Genomic DNA, 23,061 nt, shown 5'->3' on the forward strand with positions numbered 1-23,061 from the left:
TCAGTCAACCTCTTATAATTAAGGATTGATCCCCTGTCCGGTTCTCCTTGTCGAACACCGGAGACTATACGGGGTTTTTCTCTTTCTTACCTCGAAACCTGTTAACAGGCTGCTGCAGGCTTCATTCAGTCTGCTCTTGGCGGACTGAACCTTCTCGATCACCGCACCCATAAGGATACAGTGCTCGTCCACGACGGAGGCGCCTCGTAGCGCCCCCATCAGGTCATCTGGCGCTCCTGGATGGACAGGAGCCACCGGTGGAGGCAACGCACCCCCTCATTCAAAGGGGGCTGCTCGCCCGACTCCGGAGCCATATGGGTCTCCGGAATCGTATTCGGCTGAGGGCCGAACTGGATACGGCCCTCTTTGCCAGTCTTCATGGGGATTGGCTCCCCTATGTGTCCGGCAGTGGAGGTCCCGCCTTGTGGCGCCTCCCGGACAATGTCCTGGGCTCCTTCCTTCGGAGCGGTCCTCCAGGATAACACTTTGGTGTCGTCCCTGGCCCCGGGGGAGTAAGCAGGCGGTGGCAACATGCTCGCCATCTCCGACGGAGCCAACGAACCTCCAGATGAGGATCACTGGATAAGGTCACGGGCCGGACTGCAATAGTGTGGATTAACCATGTTAGAATAATAAAAAGAAAGGACTGCATGTGCGCATAAATAAGCCATGTCACTTACAATGCGGCTTGAGGCCTAGCACGGGGGCGACGTTCCGGACTACTGTCGATGTCCCACACGGTGTTGACCGCTGGGGCGCCCTTCCCCTTTTTGGGCGCTTTCGCCTCCAGATGTGCCGAGGCCGCCCTCTTCTTCTTCTTCTCCTCAGGAGGAGGGTTGTTTTCCTCCTCCTCCTCTTCTTCCTCGTCATTGTCCTCAGGGACAGAGGAATGGGCCTCGTCGTCTTCGGACGTCGCGTCCGAAGTGCCCTTGCGACGAGGGCCACTCTTGGCCCCCTTGGCCTTCTTCTCCGGCACCGTATATGGCGCCGACACCAGCATCTTTGCCAGGCACGGGATGACTGGTTCTTCGGGCAACGGAGCCGGACACTGGATCCGCTTCGCCCTCTCCACCCAGTCCTGAGGGAGCAATACTAAGATCTCAGACATCATCCTCGAAACATTTAAGTTGGGAATACGTCAAAAGTAACATACCTCGCTGGCGGAGCGGTTACAATTGTGACCACGGTCTGGGTCTGTGGCCGGTGGCTTCTTGTTGCCCTTAAAGAGCAACTTCCAGGCCCCTTCATGAGAAGTATCGAAGAGCCTTTTCAGGGTCTGGTGCTTCTTCGAATTGAACTCCCATAAAGGGCGGCTTCGGCGTTGGCACGGAAGAATCCGGCGGACCAGCATCACCTGGATAATGTCAACGAGCTTAACGTCCTTGGTCACCATGCTTTCAACACGCGTCTGCAGCGCTGTCAGCTCGTCAGGTGAACACCAGTCCGAACTCTTCTCGACCCAGGAGGTGAGTCGCATGGGAGCACTGGAGCGGAATTCGGCAGCTGCGGACCAGGTGGTGCCGCGAGGTTCTGTGATGTAGAACCACCGCTTCTGCCATTCCTTTACTGTCTCCACAAAGGTGCCTTTGGGCCAGGAGACATTGGATAGCTTGCTCACCATGGCCCCTCCGCACTACGCGTGCTGGCCATCCACCACCTTCGGCTTCACATTGAAGACTTTGAGCCACAGCCCGAAGTGGGGATGGATGCCGAGGAAGGCCTCGCACACGACGATAAACGCCGAGATGTTGAGGAAGGAATTCGGGGACAGATCATGGAAATCTATCCCATAATAGTACATCAGCCCACGGACGAAAGGGTGGAGCGGAAACCCTAGCCCGCAGAAAAAAATGAGGGATGAATACTACCCTCTCTGTGGGCTCCGGCGTGGGGACGACTTGTCCCTCGGCTAGCAGACGATGGGCAATCTCCTTCGCCAAATATCCGGCCGCCCGGAGCTTAGTAATGTCCTCCTCCTTGACAGAGGAGACCATCCACTTTCCCTGACCACCAGATCCGGACATGGTTGCTCAAGTGGAAAGGAGATGAGAACTTGGGCGTTGGAGCTTGAGATCGGAAAGGCGGAGACGGAGAGAAAGCGTGATGAGAGGAAGAGGGAATCATATTCCCCTTATAAAGGCAACAAATATTAAACGCCTCCTCACTCGCCTTAGGATTCGCCTATTCCCTAGGGCTGTATAAATGGCACGGTTGAGTTACCCATGCCCGCATTGATGAGAATCCCGCAATAAGGGGCACGATCTCTGTTTCGACAAGACGTGTCGATAGGAACCGCGTCTCGAAGCGTGGAATGGCAGAAGAAAAACGGTTCGAAATTATAACCGGACAGACGTGATGTTGTGTTGGAAAAAAGCTGTCAACAGATTAGATTCGTACAAATATTATATTCTCTCTGCGGTTGTGTATGGTGTGCGTAACATGTCAGGATACTATCATTGCATCCGAAGACTATCTTGGAGTTCGGAGAAAGGGGAACCCGCCTTGCAATTCTGAAGACAATCTGCATGACGGACTCCTCGTCATTGAAAGCCAGGTTCAGAGGCTACTGAGGGAGTCCTGGACTAAGGGGTCCTCGGGTGTCCGGCCTGTTATCCATGGGCCGGACTGATGGGCTGTGAAGACATGAAGGCCGAAGACTACACCGTGTCCGGATTGGACTCTACTTGGCATGGAAGGCAAGCTTGGCGACCGAAGATTCCTTCTTATGTAACCGACTCCATGTAAACCCTAGATCCCCTCGGTGTCTATATAAACCGAAGAGGATTGTCCGGAAAGGACACGACATATACTCATTACCATATTCATAGGCTAGACTTCTAGGGTTTAGCCATTACGATCTCGTGGTAGATCAACTCTTGTAATACTCAGGACACGACATATACTCATTACCATATTCATAGGCTAGACTTCTAGGGTTTAGCCATTACGATCTCGTGGTAGATCAACTCTTGTAATACTCATATTCATCAAGATCAATCAAGTAGGAAGTAGGGTATTACCTCCATAGAGAGGGCCCGAACCTGGGTAAACATCGTGTCCCCAGTCTCCTATTATCATCAATCCTAGACGCACAGTTCAGGACCCCCTACCAGAGATCCGCCAGTTTTGACACCGACAACCGTCGGTACTCCGGCAGAGATCTGACATCTCCTCATCGGCCCCTCCACGCGCCGCCGGTCGGCGGAAGGCCTTCCCGCGACGGATCCAATCGGGGAGTTGGATCCGCAGTCACCGTCGTCACCATCCCGATCAGAACAGCCCCCCCCCCCCCCCCCCCCCGTCGGACGAGGTGCTGCCGCCGCCGCCGTCCATTCAGGGCCACCGCTCCGCCGGCTATGGTGCTCCGCCGCACGGCCTGAGGTCGCCGCCCCAGCCGCCACACGACTTGTTGCATATACAAATGTAATGTTTGTTAGATTTCATATGTTTAGGAAGGATGGGCAGTAACAGTCCAACAATTAGTGAAATCAACTTCAGTTGCATATTTGGCTAAAAAAATGTAATTTGACAACGTATACATAAAGAGCAATAGTCCAACTAATTATCAAAAAACATTTGGTCGGTGTGTTCTTTTAATATGATTGGGAAAACACATAAATAGAATAATTGTTGGTTAAATTCTTGTGTTTATAACTCATTTTGAGATGGAGGAATTAGATGATTGGGCGTGCCGTACGTCCTCAAATGTGTTTTTGGACATAAGCGGGGGAAATGCAGGTACTACGGGATTGTTTGGTTTCCAGCCACAGTTTGCCAAGCCAAAATTTGGCAGCCACAGTTTAGTTGGCATGTGTTTGATTTTTGTCACACTTTGGTTTGCCACACTTTATTGTCTCTATGGCCTACTTGTCATAGAGACAATTTTTTTTGCCAACTTTTACTAAAGTTTGGCGTCCAATTTCTCGGCCACACTTTTATGGCTTGCCATACTTGTGTGGCTAGCGACACTTTGGCTTGGCCACACTAGTGTCCAACCAAACAGACCCTACACAACATTTCCAAGAAGTTGTTTATATTTTCATTGTCATGTGTCCGAGATTTTTTGGTTCTTAGATTGTAATTTGTATGGATAAGTGGATATACATATGGAGCAGCGATCATCTGTAATAAATTAAGATCTATTTGATGTGCCTAAAATTCCTTTTTTGCGGGGGAGAAATATTCATGTACAATGCCAACAAGGCTGTCTTGAGCTTTATCGACACAGTAGTTTCCTCGATTCATAACCATACGCCACGAGCAATACATGGTCTTATGGACATTCTCTGGTTTTGGCGACGAAGAATCCCCTTTTGAGGCGCGTATACTGCACACGTACCATAAAATTATGGTAGTGGCCGTAACGCAGCAAAGCTTTGCACTGCTAGCGGTACTGGAAATGCAGGAAAGAATGACGTACAAGTACTAACACGATGCGCACGCCACGGCCCGGGAAGTAAATTAACACTAGTATAGGTGTGGGCAGTGTCGATGGCAGGCAGCACAAGGCCTGGCCAGGGGACATGCGCCTTGAGAGTCAACGAGATTCTCCTCCAAACATTACTTGCCGGCTCGTGCTCCGCGTCGCTTGTCGTGCCGCCGCCGAGGGCACGAGCGGAGTCGCGGATCCCAGCTTTTGCCGCGCACGACGTTTGCCGCGTGATTGGTCCTGTGCGCCGTGGGAGCTCTAGAGCATCACCAAATCACTACAGTAGCATTGCTTGCCGGACATGGCGAGCCATGCCGATATTTAGCCATGCAGCATCGACACGCCCCATAAGACGACGGCAACGCCATTCATCTGAGAAAAGAATGCGCCTGGCAGTGTTAGTGTTAGGTGAACCCAGTGTCTGTCTCCTCTTGTCGCTAATCAAGGGGTTAGGTAAGTCTGTCTGAAGGGATGGCCTCATCTTGCCTTGCGCACGAGACGAGACGAAACGGGGAAGCGGGGAAGGGACACGACGCGGACGCGCGCCATTGTATACTGGCAAGGCCGCGTGCGTGGTGTCGTTGCCATGGCGATGGCGGCGATCTCCATCCGGGGGCAACGCATCAACGGTCTGTGCCTACGTGGGATGGATGCCCATGTCGTGCGTACGCACGCGCGCGGGTTCAACTCGTGACTTGTCTAGCTCAAATCGTGGGGAGGTTCACCAAGTTTTAATACTCCAACAGTAGTAGTAGCAGCATTTTTTGCTGGGAAAGCAAATTAAGGGCTAGTTCTTTTCGGCGATTCTCTCAGAATCGCCCCCCTCTCCAGCTTCTCCCAGAATCGCCGCTTTATATTTTTTTTACAATCCTATCTAGTTAAGGTCTAATCAGCTAGGATTGTAAAAAACATATGGAGTGATGATTCTGGGAGAAGCTGGGAAGGGGGACGATTCTGGTAGAATCGTCCAAAAAAACTGGCCCTAAAGCCTACTCTCGGTGGTCAGGGTGTACATGCTGGAGCAGATGAGCGTGGGTGATGAGAGGTCAAGTACGATGGAGTGACCACCAGGAAGGACGAGAGAGTTATCGTTTTTGCCGAAAGAAGGAAGAAATTAGTAGCAGGGGCCATGGAGTGTCGGACGTACGTGCGCCGGAGATGACGGGTGATCGCTCATTCATCTCATCTCACCGGCCAGGTCAGTCAGTCACCACGTCTACTGCCGCAGCCCGCGGCATTGAATTGAAGGGGGGACGGAGCAGGTGACGGAACGGCCCGCTACGTACACGCTGCGGGTCCAGGCGCATGCAGTTCCGGACGCAAGGCGATGAGTGACGGCGTGAAGAGGAGAGAACAGCAACGCAAGGACGAGGCAGATGGACAAGGAGTCAGGGTCGGGCAGGTACGCACGCTGACTAGTGACGACTCGGGGAGGCGTACTGGCCGCGTGGCCGTAGCACATCATATGCACATACGGGGCAAGACAAAATTTGCAATCGATCGAGACTTTGCTGCAGCTCCCTCGTTAACAGGTCGCTCGCCTTCTTCCACGGGCCACGTCTCGGCCGCCCACCAACTGCCCCACCAACCTGCAGTTGTAGGGGACTCAAGTACTCCACAGTCCATACACACACTAGGCTAAAGTAAAACCTGGGTGGGGTAGTAGATGGCACAGCCTAATGCTCAACCGTACTACTCCCTCCTTTCCGGTTTATAAGACTCATTCAAAAATCTCACCAACCAAGGTAGATGATAAATGATGAAATATTTTTTATAGTTTGCAAAAGTATCCAATTAATGCTTTTATTTTCCTTAAAAGATATGTTTACGAATGCATTAATTGCAATGCATGAATGCATAAAGTGCATGCATTGATCAGTTTTCTCGTAATACTTGCATGCAATGATTTAATGCACCTTGAAGTCTGAACATGTGATGGGAAATAATCAAATTGAGCCTTATAAAACGGAAAAACTAAAATTTTGAGATAAGCCCTATAAACCGGAAAGGAGGGAGTAGTACAAAATATCCCTACATCCTCATCGTTTAAAGTGGAAGAAAATCGAGCTCGCGGGCGATACGGCGCCGGCGAGCGCTCCTCTTTCTGCCCATATGCACAGTCATCATTTCGCCCGGATCCTGGACAGCGACCATTCAACAGCATATATATGCATAGCTAGAAGAGGCTGGGCGCGGCGCAAAGCACCTTTCCCGCCAGGCAACCCAACAAAAGCCAACTCGCATTGCTGTTGCTGTGCGGCGAGGTCTTTTTCCCAACAGTTTCCCAACTGCCAGGGGCAAAACATACCACATCGAGACCGGGCAATGAACCCATAACAGCGATGGACACTGGCCAGTCCCGTCCATCAAAGAGATCAGAGTGCCAGGCACATGCCCAAGTCCTGCTGGGGCCATCATCACATCAAAACTATTTCACAATCTATGAGACTGCAGGCATTGCTGAATAAATTCCAGTTGGTCCATGAATACCATCTCAACAACATAATACTATATCAGCTGTGCATATCAAATGCCATCTACATGAGCTATAAACGCAAGGAAGAATCGCATCAATAACCGCCCCTATCCAATTTCAATCAACCTTAATTATGGCATAAACTCATTGCCCTATGTATAGATTTTGTACAACCTGTCCCCCATGGATCAATACAAGCTGCAGCCAATGTCCGGACCAATGGAAACAAACAACAAGCACCGCCTGCGCTGTCAGGTCAAAATGCTAATATATGGGAGGTGCAAGCCCTGAATCAAGAAATAATCAAGAGATACATCAGAGTCAGTATGAGCTTAATTCATGTGAAAGAAGAATGAGAAACAACATATTGCCTAATAAAGGCTAAAAGGCGTATCAATTCTCAATAGCTTTGGGTAAACTGGTTCGTGCACTAAAGCTAAGTACTCTGCAGAACATGAATAGCAATATGATTTAATATTTTTTATGTAGCAATGTCTCCACGCTAATCCTCTATCTATGTCTAAACATGTCTAGCAATGAGCATCTCAACGAGAAGAACATGGAATATTGCAACAGAGAACTGCAAATTACCTCAGGACAATATAACCAGTCCAAGATATATCGACGCACAGAGAAAAATAAATGAGATGAATCCCCTGAAACAAAGAGTATCAATTGTTAATGAATACAAAAGTTCTTAGTGTCAGGATCACCTTCATACAATATCATGGAAACAAGGAAAACATGCTCTCGAAAATGAAAACATGGAAAAGGCTGAATCGCATAGCATACCATATAACACCCCATCCAACGCCATTGCAAGGGCAAGGGCAGATTTCAGCAAATTTCTCAGCATCACTTGAATTCACTCTTCGGGATATGGTGTCATCATAGATATCTACACAATTCAACGACATTTAACTTATATATACAGTCTGCAACTCACTGATTGCTCTAACATGAAATTACAAGGAAAAGGTTGCTGTTCCTTACCGTAAACTGAAAATAAGCTATTCATAACACCTGTGCATGCAAACAAACATAAGAACACATTTACAAATATAATCATTTTTATCCCAGAAACCCTGGGTGCAAAATAAACTAAAATAATATAAGCACAGGGGGTCTAAGCACTCACCTATGAATAGAATAACATACTTCAGAACATGGAAAGTTGTAAATTCTTGTATAACCCAGACAACAGCAATGAATATGATGAAACCTGGAAAGTTATATTGTAAGTAGCAGGCTGCAGAAGGAAGTTCTAAATGAAGATGGAGTCATAGTTATGCATACCAATGCAGAGCCAGCGCAGAAACCACTGCATAATTCAATTAATAGATTGTAATACTTTAGTAAATCATCATTGTTAATGATTAAAGCAAGTGGGAAGAAACAAATGAAGGAAATCAACAGATGTAACAATAATTTAGCAAACTTACATTTTTGGCAACAAAGAGAACAATAATTAATGCAAGTATGAAGCAACCAGCCGCAATTCTTGTAGCTAGGAGATGTGTAGATGAAAGTATGAACACCATTCCCCAAAATGATGAACCCAGATCTGCAATTGAAACAAAACAGTAGCACGAAATAAAAACCAAAGTACTAAAATAAGAACAAGTGGGAAATGACCAATAAATCATTACAGAGAATTCAAAGTATGTATTTGAGCTTCTTGTTTGAAGGCATGAAAAGAACGATAAATTATAAAAAATAGTCATAAGTCATAAGAACCTAGGGAATTTGATAAGACTGCACATGAGTCTTACGGAGAGATCGTTTAGTTATTTATTGGTCCAAGAGGTTCACCAAAATCAATCTCTCAATCAGGGAAAGAAACAACCATAGGTATTTCAGTGACAAAGGCTGTGTTTGGCATTGCATTGGATAATGAAGCCCAGTTTTTCCAATGAGCTTCTATCTATTTTACCGTTTGGCTAACCAATGTTTTCCTGCTTCCGTGGCTATTCTCCCGCGGTAGAGTATAAAATTAGTTCAGCACAACACAGTTCGGCAACCGTAAACTGAACTAAAGAACCCACTACTTTCACTTTTTTGTTTGTGTTATTGACAAGACTTGTATAAGGCAGAGGGAGGGGATGAGTAAGTGCTTTATACATCCAGCAGGCAAGATTATCCAGTAAATGCCACCGCGAGTTTGTGTAACACCACCCTCATTAGCATGGACCTGCATGCCCTCAACCTGCAAAAGCCAATTAGATTGAAATATTATTATCAGCCTGTGAGTTTCATTAACGAACGAAAACATAAAACCGCATGGCTACGTAAGAAAAAAAATCCAATCCAAACATAGAAAGAGACTAGATATTTTTGCACCTACATTTCAGAATTGAAGGACATAGACAAGGAACTCAGAAGATGCCTTTTAAATGTTCTACGAAAATTTAGTAATCATCATTCTTGTCTTAACTATGGGGCTGTCCAAAAATAAAACCAACACTCTCCGGCAATAAATAACTGTTAGTTCAACAAAGTATGTAGTATCGAGGAAAAGAGGAAATAATAAAGATAAACAAATATTGCCATGTCACAAATTAAGCAATAATAATAACCATAAAATAAGCCGTGGATTGTTCTAACCCAATGGCGATTCAACTCCGATGACCACTAATTAGAACTTCCAATTCTACCCATGCCGATATCAAAATACACCAAACAGATGTTTTCATGCACCCATATTTTACACCTAATCCTGCAGTTGTCTCTCTAGTTGCGTCTGTGGAAACAGATGCATGTCCTGCGACCAGTGGCGGTGCCAGCACCAGAAAAGCTGTGGGTTCAAGTGCCCTAATCTCTCCAAAATATCCTAATTTTTGCACAAATATGAATAGAACTAAGCTTGCAATCAAACAAGCTGACCCCACAGAGTAAACATAGAAACGCCCCCTGCCTGCGACAACGCACTTAATGCCTGCTATATAGGAGCCATTAATCTACACGACTAGTCCATTTTAGCGTTGTAGCACAAGAAAATGCCAAGAGAGTATACATTCTCCAGAAAAAAAATACAATCTTTCACCAAAACTCCTCACTTGAAAATGGTGCTAGTGGAGGCTATCAGTCGTAGGTCTTTGATGAAATCTCTCATTTTGGAAGATTGCAAGAAGAATGCAAAAAATCACAATTTCATGGTATATAACCATGTAGTACCATGCAACCAAAAAGGTGCTATCACATTATTCTGTATGGAATCCATCATCGCTAAATTTCTGAAAGGAAGACCTAAATTTGAAAATTAAAGGACAGAGCTTGATAAGTAACGCAGAATGCGCCTTCTAAATGTTCCAAAATCAGTAATCACTGTTCTTATCTTATTCTTACCTCTAGGGTTGTCCACATACTGAATCAACGGTCTCCAGCAATAAATATCAGTTAGTTCAGCTAAGTTTTGAACATGGAAGAAAAAGAATAGACAAAAACAAATATTGGGCACAACAAATTATGCAATAAATGACAGAATAGATCAACGGCGATACAGCTCCTCTCTTGCGGGTAATGACGGTACAACTCCTCTTTTTATTGCGGGTAATGGCGAGACAACTCCGATGACTACTAATCAGAATTTCCAATTCTGCAAATGCCTACATCAAAATACACTAAACAGAAATTTTCATGCACTTGTCCCTTTAGCTGCACCCGCGGAATGCAGATGCATGTGGTACTTCACATGCTGCGCCAAGCCGCCAACAATGTGAGCGAAGATCCATTCACGCAACTGCTATCACCGAGTCACTAATCTGCATGACCAGTCCATTTTAGCACTGTGGCATAAGAAAATGCCCAAGACAGCACACATTCTCCAGAAAATTAGCATCTTTTGACCAGAATCCCTCACTTGCAAATTGTAGTTAAAACATAAAAGGAGCAGGAAAAAAGGGGTAGGTGCCTTGGATACCCCTGTTATCGGAAGAATGAGAATATTCATACTTTCATGATGTGAACTACTCCATGTGACGAAGAAAGGAAGAAAAAAGCAAACAGTTAAAAGGCGCTATCACATTGTGCTATGGAATCCATCATCCGAACTGGTGTGGATTGGCCACCCACTTGGCTACTTTTGCTTCAAAGTGCTAAATCACCTAGCTAGCAGTAGCAGTACCAACCCAAAATGGTGGGTAAATAACTCCATGGCTGCTGAGATTGCAGTGCACAGCGTCGTACAGCTTAAAGCGTCGTCAGTGGCCGCATTAGAAAAAGAAAAAAAAAACAGATCGGTAACTGGGAAAATGGTGGGCTTACATCTCCGCAGGTGAGCTTGCAGGCGAGGGCGTGGCTGGTCTCGTGGAGGAAGACGGTGATGAGCTTGAAAGGCGTGAGCAGGAACGTCCTCCACAGCTGCACACAAGGAACCCCAAATCAGGAACTCCCCGCCACTTGCGCAACCCCGTGCAAACACGACGGCGGCGGCCGGCCGCTCCCTCGAACAAAAAAGAAAAGAAAAAAGATGGCGGCGGGTGGGTCAGCGGCGGCGGGGGCTCACGGCGAGGATGACGACGGTGGAGACGCCGACGGCGGCGATGAAGACGACCTGGTTGTGCTGGCAGCAGCCCTGCAGCTCCCAGTTGACGTTCACCATCCTAGGCCCGGCGCAGATCTGCCGTCGCCCTCGCCGGAGCGAAAAGAGAAAGGGGGAAGGGGAGGGGAGGGGAGGGACGAGTGCACGGGGAAAATGGGAACTGTTCGAATTGGCCGGTGAAACGTGCCCGCACAGAAACCGAGGGCCTGGACCTGGACCTGGACCTGGCCGCGGACGAAAGGAAAGAGCGTTTGCGCGTTCGTTGGGCCGGACCCGGAGGAGAGCGTTCTCACTGGTCTACGGGTGGGTGGTGCGTCGTCTAGCCCAGCAATAATTGTTGCTAATCTGCTGAGTGCTGAGGAGTACGCTTGGTGATTAAAAGTGAATAAATTTTCCTCACTTTTTTTTTAATAATGAACGAATGAATCCAAGGCTCCAGCAGCGGTCGAGGTGGCGGTGGGTGAAGTGCGCGAGAGACGACTCGGGTCTGACCGAGTCACTGGCTGGCTCGCTTCTGCTAGAGTACTTGTCTACTTTTGGTAGGTGGCAACCGTGTCTCTTCCTGCAGTTTCTTTCTCTAGGGTTTCTTTCTTTCGGAGCTGCAAGTGTAGAACGCAAGAGTCGCATGAGTACCAAGTCGTTGTGCGCACCGTTCGTCTCCGCTTCTTCTGGACTGCTGAAGCCCCGAAGAAATGTAAATCCGCAGTCCAACCGCAGAACCGGCGAGCAACACATGCAGATGTGGCCACCGGTGATGAACGGAGTGATTCAAATGGTTCCTCCTCCTTCTGGCGTCAACGTCGTAGGGGTTCCATGTCAGGTCTCATTGGCGAATCATGGTGTGTCGCGAATCGGTTCGATTGTCTTGTCAGCGTAATGGCCGGATCGAACTGCGTGGACGGAAATGGTGCCCTCCAACGGCTTCTCTCCTCTGCATCCATAAATAATTTCAGAGAGATTTGTAGGATGGTGATCCGATATGCTGGGAGTGGGAGGGAAGTACACTTCGCAAAAATGTGGGAAGACGACGCTTTTGTGGCAGAAGAAATACACGGCGCAGGTATCACAGTGGCTTACGCGGGTTTTTGCCGTGTTTTCACGGAATCGTCTTGCTTCCGCGGAAAGCACTGAATCGTCGTCGCCACTGATCAGATTATACGTGTGCTACAAGTGATCGGGCACGGGCATCCACGTGGCCGCACAGTGGATGCAAGTGCTACCAAAACCAAATCTCTTCTGTAAGCTTACAAACGCTTCGAGGTTTGTCTTCGCCTTTCAGGAAAAGTTTTTCCTTTTTCACCCTCTTTGCCAAATGCCTTGTGGGGCAGATGTCCTGTAACGCCCTCGATGCGGCTATAGCTCCCACGTGTCGAGGCACGACTTAGAGACATAACCGCATTGAAAGCAATGTCGCAAGTCAGGCAATCATTACAACAACCCATGTAATATATAATAAAAGGGGAAGAACATAGTTGGCTTACACTCGCCACGTCACATCAGAGTACATAAATAACATCCATCATACAAACACTCCTGGCCCGACTACGGCGCCAAAATAGAAGAAAACCCAACATGCGACAAGGCCCTGAATCAAACCCCAACTAGGCACCACTACTGATTATCGGGAAAGGAAACATAATAACGCTGAGAGTCCTCGTCGAACTCCCACTTGAGCTCGTACTCGTCACCTGGAGCGGAATCACCTGGACCTGCATCTGGAGTTATAGTATCTGTGAGCCACAGGGACTCAGCAATCTCGCACCCTCGCGATCAAGACTATTTAAGCTTATAGGAATGGATAAGGCAAATATATGTGGAGCTGCAGCAAGCGACTAGCATATGTGGTGGCTAACTTATACGCAAAAGAGAGCGGGAAGAGGAGTCAAAGCGCGATCGAGAATCTAGAAGAGCAACCTGCGCAAGCATTACTCCAACACCGTGTCCACTTCCCGGACTCCGCCGAGAGAAGGCCATCACGGTAACACACACAGTTGATTCATTTTAATTAATTAAGGTTTAAGTTATCTACAACCGGACATTAACAAATTCCCATCTGCCCATAACCGCGGGCACGGCTTTCGAAAGTTCAATCCCTGCAGGGGAGTCCCAACTTAGCCCATGACAAGCTCTCACAGTCAACGAAGGAATAGACCTCCACCCGAGACACGCCGATCAGACTCGGCAACCCGGTACAACAAGACAATTGACAGGTTAAAACAAGACCAGCAACACCGCCCGAATGTGCCGACAAATTCCGATAGGAGCTGCACATATCTCTTTCTCAGGGCACACTCAGATGAGCCAGACGTCGGGTAAGCCAGCCCAGAGTTGCCCCTGGTAGCCTCGGACACCGCTCAGTGGGACCAACACTCAGAGGAGCACTGGCCCGGGGGGGGGGGGGTTAAAATAAGATGACCCTTGAGTCTGCAGATCCCAAGGGAAAGAAAAGGCTAGGTGGCAAATGGTAAAACCAAGGTTGGGCATTGCTGGAAAAGCTTTAATCAAGGCGAAATATCAAGGGGTTCCCATTATAACCCAACCGCGTAAGGAACGCAAAATCCGGGAACATAACACCGATATGACGGAAACTAGGGCGGTAAGAGTGGAACAAAACACTAGGCGAGAGGCCGAGCCTTCCACCCTTCACCAAGTATATAGATGCATTAAGATAACATAGCAATATAATGATATCCCCAACAAGAAAAAATAAATGATGTTCCAACAAGGAACGGCCTCCAAACTTCACCTGCAACTAGCAACGCTATAAGAGGGGCTGAGCAAAGCGGTAACATAGCCAATCAACGGTTTGCTAGGACAAGGTGGGTTAGAGGTTTGACATGACAATTGGGAGGCTGACAAGCAAAAAGTAGGCATCGTAGCATTGGCATAGCAAGAGCGAGCAAACTAGCATAGCAAAGATAGTAGTGATTTCGAGGGTATGATCATCTTGCCTGCACAGTTGTCAGAGTTGACTGGATCCTCACAAGCAAACTCAACGGGCTCCTCGGTAGCAAAATCGTCTCCCGGCTCTACCCAACAAGACAAACAAGCAACAAGGATACAATCAACCACGTGCAAGACCAAGCAATATGATGAAATGATGATATGCTATGCGGGATGCGATGCGGGATGCAAAAATGCAAGTTATGACAGGAAAAACATGAACCTGGCCTTAACTTGGAATTCCAAGGGTGCCACTGGATAGAGGGGATGAAATCGCTTGAAAACGATATAAAGATCATTGGAATCGGAGTTACGGTTTGGAAATGGCAAGCATTTTAAGATATGACACCGGTCTGCGATTTACAGCAAGTAGGCATCTAAATGCAATGCAACAAACATGCTACAGCCACCAAACATGACAACAAAATACATGGCAGGGATGCACACAAGATGCTTAACAAAAGACTAGCACTGAGCCACGGCCAATTCATCCATTAAGAGGTTCAAACAAGCATGGCAAAAACGTAAATGCAAAACAGATTCCAGACTTAGTGAAATTAACACTAGTCTGAAATTTCAGATCACGAAGCCCTCTTCGGAGCAGCAAAACAACATGATACATGACCTGAACATGACAAGTAAGAACATGGAATGGAGCTACTCAACAAGCTTAACAAAATACCCAAAGTGACCTGGGGCCAAAAGGGTTCACAAAATATATTAACGGGCACATGAACATAGCTAAAACACAATCAGTTTTCAGACTTAGTGAAAACTGAGACATGCTGAAATATAACCCACGAAGGCATGTAAACAAGCTCGATGCACTCACCATGGTGCAAGTCACAGCAATTCAAGCATACATCTATTAAGAAGGCACAAAATACAAGCTAGACATGGCAAGAACAATGGCATAGCATGCACGGATCAACTACAACAACGCCGGCAAAATCGCAAACAAGTTGACGATCTGCTCAGATTCACCATGAAGCAAAAGTAGAGCTCGATTGACTCAAGCTATGGTACTCCATAATTGCAAACAAAGACATGTACGGAAAGATCATAAGATGAATACCAAAAGTCCCTTACTGATCATCCTCAAAAGAGGCACAGATCACTAGGAAACAAGCTGAACATATGGCATCATGAACTAAAATATCCCAGACTTAGCGAAAATCGTTAAGTCCCTGAAAACAGATTTACCGGGTGCCTCTCTTTGCAAGCTTGCACAAGTCACCACACACATCCTAAAAATGCATGGGTTGCACCTCTGGAAAGAAGACAAAATGCTTAACAAAACATATGAAGGACTCACAGGCATAGCATGCACACAATAATCATGGCAAAAATGACAAAAGTCTAAGATGAACTAGCAGATCTGACAATTAACTCACAAAGCCTCCTTCTAACAGCATTTTGGGCATCAAGATGAACTCAAATGAAAATTATGCAATGGAATGAAATGATGTACTCGTCGAGACGAACATTTTGATATATCATATGTCCAAATTGGAACTACGGATGCAAAGTTACGGACGATCAAAATAGGCATAAAAAATTAGGGTTCGGGGGAGAGAAGTCAACCCTGAAGTTTTCAGATCCAGATTTGCACGGGAACCGAGGTCGGCCGGAGAAGCTCGCCGGAGTTCTTCGAGGTCGCCGGAGAAGTTGGCCGGGGCGAGGTCGGCCGGAGGAAGAGGGAGGCTAGGCCGGCCCGGGCGTGAGGCGGCGGGCTCCTCCGCGGCAAGGGGCGACGGGGTCGGCTGAAGGCGGCGACGGGAGGCGTGCCGCGGCGGCGTGGCGGCGCCGGCCGGCGATGGCGGCGCGGTGGCCGACCGGGAGGAAGACGGCGGCGGGGCGATGCGGGCACGGGAGGCGGCGGCTGCGGGCCGGGAGGGCCCGCCCCGGGCTCCACGGGCTGGCGGCGGCGGCGAAGTGGGCCTGAGGCGCGGGCCAACGGGGACGCGGCACGTGGCAGTGGTGGCGGGTGGCGATTTGTCCGGCCGGGTCGGACGTGTCCGGCTCGGCGCGGGGATCTTTTAGGGTTCGGAGGTAGGGGAAGATCCGAAAAACGGGGGGTGTATATATAGGCATAAGTAGAGCTAGGAGAGTCCAAATGAGTTGCGGTTTTCGGCCACGCGATCGTGATCGAACGCTCTAGGACATGGAGCAGAGTTTGGTGGGTTTTGGGCCAAATTGGAGGGGTGTTGGGCTGCAACACACACGAGGCCTTTTCGGTCCCTCGGTTAACCGTTGGAGTATCAAACGAAGTCCAAATGATACGAAACTTGACAGGTGGTCTACCGGTAGTAAACCAAGGCCGCATGACAAGTCTCGGTCCAATCCGGAAATGTTTAACCCCCACACACGAAAGAAAGCTAGAAATGGCCACCGGAGGAGAACGAAGCGCCGGAATGCAAAACGGACAACGGGGAAAATGCTCGAATGCATGAGATGAACACGTATGCAAATGCAATGCACATGATGACATGATATGAGATGCATGAAAATGAAAACAACACACGGAGACAAAGACCCGAACCCGAGAAATAAATATAACTTAATGCCGGAAACGACAAGAGTTGGAGTACAAATAGGGAAAGTTACATCCGGGGTGTTACATGTCCGCACATGGCTTTTAGATGGGGCACCCTTATCCTGAGTAGATAGAGTCAGTTTTGCTCTCGCTGATCTGGCTATGCTCTCAACACTGCAGCGAAAGATGGACATGCAGTTTTGGTTTCGTACATTCTTGTTTCTTCAGAATAACACTCGTTTCTTTTCAAACCGATGGATCAAATCATCCAAATTAGGGCCAGGGACACCTGGCCGTATCAAAGGTCATCAAGAGGTATAAATGATGACATAATCATCCCTAGATATTAGCTGCCTGTTCGGATGCTCTCCCGTCTCTTAACTCTGCTCCGCTCGAAGAGCTGGTTTCAAGCCGCTCCGTGCTTTTGTGCTGTAGCTCCCTCCGTTCCGGGAGCTGCAGTGGGGAAGCGGAGGGGGCCTAGATAGCCAGACAACCAGACAACCTAATGGCCCATCCGACATAATAAAAGTCTGCAGGCTGTTTTCTGACAAAAAGGACCCTCATCACGCGGGAGCTATTTCTCGCCCTCGTGCCGCTCGTGTGTCGTTGTAGGTTTCGCTTACACTGCTTTGGTTTTCTTCGCCTTTTCTTTCTTTTCTTCGTTATACTTTGGTTTTATTTTGTTTCTTTCTCAGCTTTCTTTGCATTCTTCGGTTTCATTCACCTTTTCTTTTGTTTCTTTCTCAGCTTTCTTTGCATTCTTCGGTTTCCTTCACCTTTTCTTTTGTTTCTTTGTCGGTTTTATCGGGGTTTTAACACATGTCTGTTTTTTTAGTACACAATGCATATTTTTAGTGCACACTTTTTTATACACATTTTACATTTTTCAAATACCTGATGTATATTTAAAAATCAACATGTTTTGAATACTTTTTGAATACATGGTAACATTTTTTAAATACAAGCTGTACATCTTTTTAATGGCAATAAACACTTTTTTCAACCTACACGAACATTTTTTTTACAATGCATAATTTTTTTTATAAAATTCACAGGCATTTTCAGATGTAAATATTTCTTTAAAATGTCACATACAATTTTTAATGGAAATAAATATTTCTTTAACCTATGCGAACGTTTTCTTACTTTGACCTCCTCGAGTGGGGATACCAACCAGGGTTCAAATCCTGGTTCTCACAAAAAAACATTTTTTTAAATGTCATGATTTTTTTTGAAATGCAGGAATATATGTTTGAAATGTCACGTACATTTTTCTAATGGTATGAAACATTTTTTTACATTACGCAACCATTTTTCGGAAATATCACAAACACATTTTGCAAACTCATGTAACCTTTTTTTAAATGTAGCATGCATTTTTTCGATTGTAACAAACATTATTTTTAGTATTATGCGAACATTATTTTAAATTTTATAAAATGTCGCATACATTTGTTTAAAATGTCATAAACATATTTTGTACACATGATTAACATTTTCTACTTTTTTCATCCACATCATAAATTTTTTGTGTACATCTAAAATATTTTCTATACGCATATAACCTTTTCCAAATGCATGACTACTATTTTTCAAAATTTATGTACAGTGTTTTTTGTAGTATTTAGATATTCTAAATATGAAAAATAGTTAAAAAAATAAAGGAAAAATAAAAAATATGAAAAAGGGAGAAGAAAAAAAAACACGTGTGACGTCAACATGACGTTACCATATGGTTACTGTGTCGGCCCAACATCGGCTTCCTGCGGGTGATCCTATGCTAGGAGTCGTTGCGGGCGACACATAGTTGTGCCCCCTCAGCAACCCCCAAATTTCATCGTAAGGCTCATTACGGATTGTAGAATCTTCATAGGAACAATAGTGACGCATCTATCTCACTTTATGCAAGTTAGAGCATCGTCTCGCCTCAAGCGAGGAGGTTGTCGTGGATCTAAGATTGACAGTAAAATGGGGAGTAAGTATGAGGAGGCAAGATCCTAGCTATGGAGTACTTGTACACACGAGTTTACGAGTTCAGCCCCTTCGCGGAGGAAGTAACAGCCCTACGTCTCGGAGCCCGGAGGTGGTCGACTGGATTGTATATGTGTATGAGTTTACAAAAGATGCGAACCCTTGTCCCAGAGGAGGGGGTGGCTTATATAGAGTGCGACAGGACCCCAGCTCCCCTCCGTTACACAGGGTTCAATGTACATTAAGAGTGGAATGTTACTGGTAACACTAGCAATTAAGTGATATAAATGACAATTAAGTCTATGAATAAACGCCCGACCGTTGTTTGTGCAGAGTGGCTTTAGATCCTCTGTACGTCGAGTGGCTTCTGTTATAGTCGAGTGTCATTGATTCTTCCGAGTGGAATGTCTTTAGTCGAGTGGATGATGATACCCTTCGAATGCTTCTGGCTTTAGGGCGATGACCTCGGGGAGGCGTCTAGGTTAGACCTGTGACCCTACCCTAGGTACATAGCTTCATCATTAGCCCCCGAATGGTTCGGGGCTTGAGTGGGAAGGAGTTGGGAATTCTTCCGATTCAATTTCCATGCTTCGGGAATGTAAGTGCATCTAGTGCCACCCCTAGTTGGTTTTGGAGTATTGACGACAAACCTGGTTGAGGGACTAATGTGTTTGTGAGAATTGCAGGATAACACAGGTAGAAGTCCCTCATCGATTCCGTTTTCCTACCAGAGATGACCCCTAAAAATGTATGAAGACATTGAAGTCAAAGGTGGTATGTGAAGACATTCACATTGAAGACTATGACAAGAGAAGACATCGCGTGAAGACTATGGAGCGCGAAGACTTAGTTGTTTCGTCGTTCTTTTTCTTCTTTGTTGAGTCATAGGAACCACCGTACTGTTAAGTGGGGTCCAAGTAAACCAGTCAGAATGACTGAAGTGATGCTTAACCAAAATCCTATGTCTTCGAGCGAAGACAATGAGAGCAAATCTTATCCAGAGCTGGATAAGTCAGCTTTGCTTGTAGCTCAAGTAAAGTTGCCGTGTGTGTTTGAAATCTGACCGTTGGAACACGTGTCAGTTCCTTAGTGACCCAGGGTCATTTCAGACAAATCAGGTCGGGTTGTCTAGTGGCTATAAATAGCCCACCCCCTACACCATAAATTGGTTGGCTGCTCAGAGTTAGTGCACGGCTTTTGTCGTTTGAGAGCAACCCACCTCGAAGCCTTTGAGAGAGAAATCCTTGCGAGGACAAAGCCCTAAACACTCAGAGCCAAAGAGTGTTAGGCATCACTTAAGTCTTCTTGTTTGTGTGATCTGAAGACTTATTACACTTGAGGACTGTGAATCCTCTAGCCGGTTAGGCGTCGCGTTCTGAGCATCCAAGAGTCATTGTGGATCGCCGGTGAATGAAGTCTGTGAAGGTTTGGAAGTCTACCTTGAAGACTTACCAGAGTAATTGGGCGAGGACTGGGTGTCCTTAGCTCAAGGGGAATAAGGTGAAGACGCGGTCTTTTGAGTTGAATCTCAGCCTCCCTAACCAGACGTACAGTTGTCACAGCAACTGGAACTGGTCCAACAAATCATTGTCTTCAACGAGCCACTGGTTCTATCCTTCCCATCTCTTTATTTGTAGATTGGTCCTTGTGAAGTCATTGCCTGTTTGCATTATCTATTTGTCTTCACGGTGTGACTGCTTGTTCTGATTGGCTTCATACTATCTTCCATCCTGATCTATACTGCCTAGCTGCTATTAGTCTTTGTGCTTTCATTTCATTGAATACTTGACTATGGCTTGCTTAGTGTAGTCTACCTTCCGCTGCATGGTAATAGGTTTATTTCTATCATTTGTCTTCGAAACTTCCATGTTTTGAAGACTTTCATAAAAATCGCCTATTCACCCCCCTCTAGTCGATCACTAGCACTTTCAATTAGTATCAGAGCAAGGTACTCCCTTGTTCTGTGTGATTCGGTTTAACCACCTGGAGTTTTAGCTATGTCGACTGCAGGGATAATCAAAGTCTCCGCTGCGTGCCTAGTCTTTGATGGAACTGAATATCCCTACTGGAAGAATAAGATGCGCATGCATCTGGAAGCCATTGATGTCGACCTCTGGTATGTCGTCAAGAATGGCGTCCCCAAGGCTGGTGAAGGTGTCACCGCTGCTGATGTCAAGAAGTTCGTTCAACTGGATTCCACTGCCAAGAACATCATCTGTGGTCATCTGACCAAAGGACAGTATGGCCGTGTGAGTGCTTTGGAAACATCCAATCTAGTCTGGGACTGGCTCTCCAAGGTCAACGAAGGCGTGGCGTCTCAACCCAGAGAGATCAAAGAATCAGTGTCCTTCGCAACCTCTTCAACCGCTTCAAGAGAAACGACAATGAGAATGTTCAGCTCACGTTTGTCAACTCACTGACATCACAAATGAGCTTCAAGCCCTCGGCGCTACTGAGATCACCAAGCATGAAGTTATCAAGACACTCCTGAGATCACTTGACAGCTCATTTGACACCCTAGCCCTGATGATTCAAGAACGCCCTGACTTCAAGACACTCGATCCGTCTGACATACTTGAAAGGCTCAACACACATGAGTTTCAGCTTTATGAGAAAAGAGACATCTACGGTCCCAACTATGGGTGAACTCGTGCTTTGAAGGCAAAAGTTGTTTCCTCATCTGAAGAAGAATCTAATTGCAGTTCTGATGATCCTGAAGACATTGGAAAGGAGCTTGCTATGCTTGTGAAGAAGTTCCAGAAATTCACCAAGAAGAAAGGCTTCAGAAAGTCCTCACGATCTAGCTCAAGGAATGATGAAGCTTCTGCTCATGACTACAAGAAGAGAACATGCCACAAGTGCAAGAAACATGGTCACTACATCTCTGAGTGTCCGTAGTGGGACAATGAGAACAACAACAAGAAGAAGAGCAAGGAATATGATTCTGACGACAAGAAGAAGAAGAAATACTCAAAGTCTCCTTCCAAGTCTTCATCAAAGTCTTCATCACACAAGAAGAGCTCATCTGGCAAGGCTCGTGTGTTTGTTGGCAACAAAATGGATTCAGAGGAGGAGTCTGCTTCTGAGGAGGCGGAGGTGGAGTCTGAGGAGGAGTACGATTCTGGCGTTGCAAGTCTGGCTACAGCCTACGTTGCCAAGTCCATCTTCAACATTGAAGAGAATGACTTCATCACCGACGCCGATGCTAATGACAAGGACAACTCCGCTCCCACCTACTGCTTCATGGCACGCGGTGCCAAGGTAAACTCACGCACTACTCACTATCAAACATCCAGTGAAGATGACTCTGATTGTGGTTCCAAACCTAGTTACAAAACACTTGCTAAAATTGCAACTGAACAACAAAAAGCTATGGAACATATTCAAAAGCGATGACCTGTTAGACGCTGAAATGACTCGATCTCAGTCCTTAATTGAAGACTTAGAAAATCTTCATGTTAAGTATGAGGAACTTGAAAGTCGTCATGAAACACTCTCAACAACTCATGAAAAGCTTTCCTATGATTATCTTCAAAGGAAGCAAAATCTTGAAAAATTGAGAGCGGCTCATGAAGATCTTCAAAAGGAAAACGAGTCACTTCGCGCCAAACAGATCAGTTCCGCTCAAGAAGGATTTGAACCACCATGTCTTAAATGCATTGAGCGTGACAACGCTACTTCTGTTGCTGGATGTTCTACTGCTGCTACTGTTGCAATATTTTCAACTGTTGATGTGGTAACTAACCCCTCTACTGAGGATGCCACTGCTAGGTTGAAGACATTGCTTGAAACAGGGATGTACAAAAGTCTCAAAGGGCATCAGACACTATGTGATGTCCTCAAAAGGCAGATCCTGAACCGAAACCCTAGGAAAGAGGGTGTTGGGTTCGAAAGGAAAATGAATGCTGATGGCTCTTACTGGAAACCTGAGCAGTACCCCAAAACCACATGGGTTGCTGCAAAGGAACCTTCAGTGGATACATCCACCCTATCTGGCTTCACTTGTGCTAATCCCATTGTTATTGATGAATCCTTTGATGCAAACTATAAACTGTTTAAGAATCAGAATGGTGAAGTGTTTGCCAGGTATATTGGTACTAACTGCAGGAATGGGCCACCTATGAAGAAAGTCTGGGTGCTGAAAAAGTGTCTGGAAACTCTTCCTG

At 46.5% G+C, this 23,061-nt stretch overlaps 1 protein-coding gene across 2 annotated transcripts; it reads right to left on the reverse strand.

Annotated features, from left to right (window-relative positions):
- Nucleotides 1–6,872: 6,872 nt before the first annotated feature.
- LOC125552112 (peptidase M50B-like protein) lies at nt 6,873–11,680 on the reverse strand. 2 transcript variants are annotated; one of them, XM_048715591.2, is made up of 10 exons: nt 11,410–11,680; nt 11,169–11,264; nt 9,027–9,111; nt 8,348–8,469; nt 8,202–8,226; nt 8,044–8,127; nt 7,899–7,928; nt 7,698–7,803; nt 7,497–7,561; nt 6,873–7,192 (listed from the first exon to the last, which is right to left on the reverse strand). In XM_048715591.2, exons 1-9 carry the CDS (start codon nt 11,503–11,505, stop codon nt 7,498–7,500), a joined length of 708 nt encoding a protein of 235 aa, XP_048571548.1. In that variant the 5' UTR covers nt 11,506–11,680; the 3' UTR covers nt 6,873–7,192; nt 7,497. The 2 variants fall into 2 exon arrangements, with proteins under 2 accessions (XP_048571548.1, XP_087374719.1); XM_087518593.1 differs by lacking the exons at nt 11,169–11,264; nt 11,410–11,680 and adding an exon at nt 9,250–11,144.
- Nucleotides 11,681–23,061: the final 11,381 nt, after the last annotated feature.

Source organism: Triticum urartu, chromosome 4A, assembly GCF_056163025.1.
Source record: "Triticum urartu cultivar PI428250 chromosome 4A, HENAU_Tu73, whole genome shotgun sequence".
Classification (NCBI taxonomy): domain Eukaryota; kingdom Viridiplantae; phylum Streptophyta; class Magnoliopsida; order Poales; family Poaceae; genus Triticum; species Triticum urartu.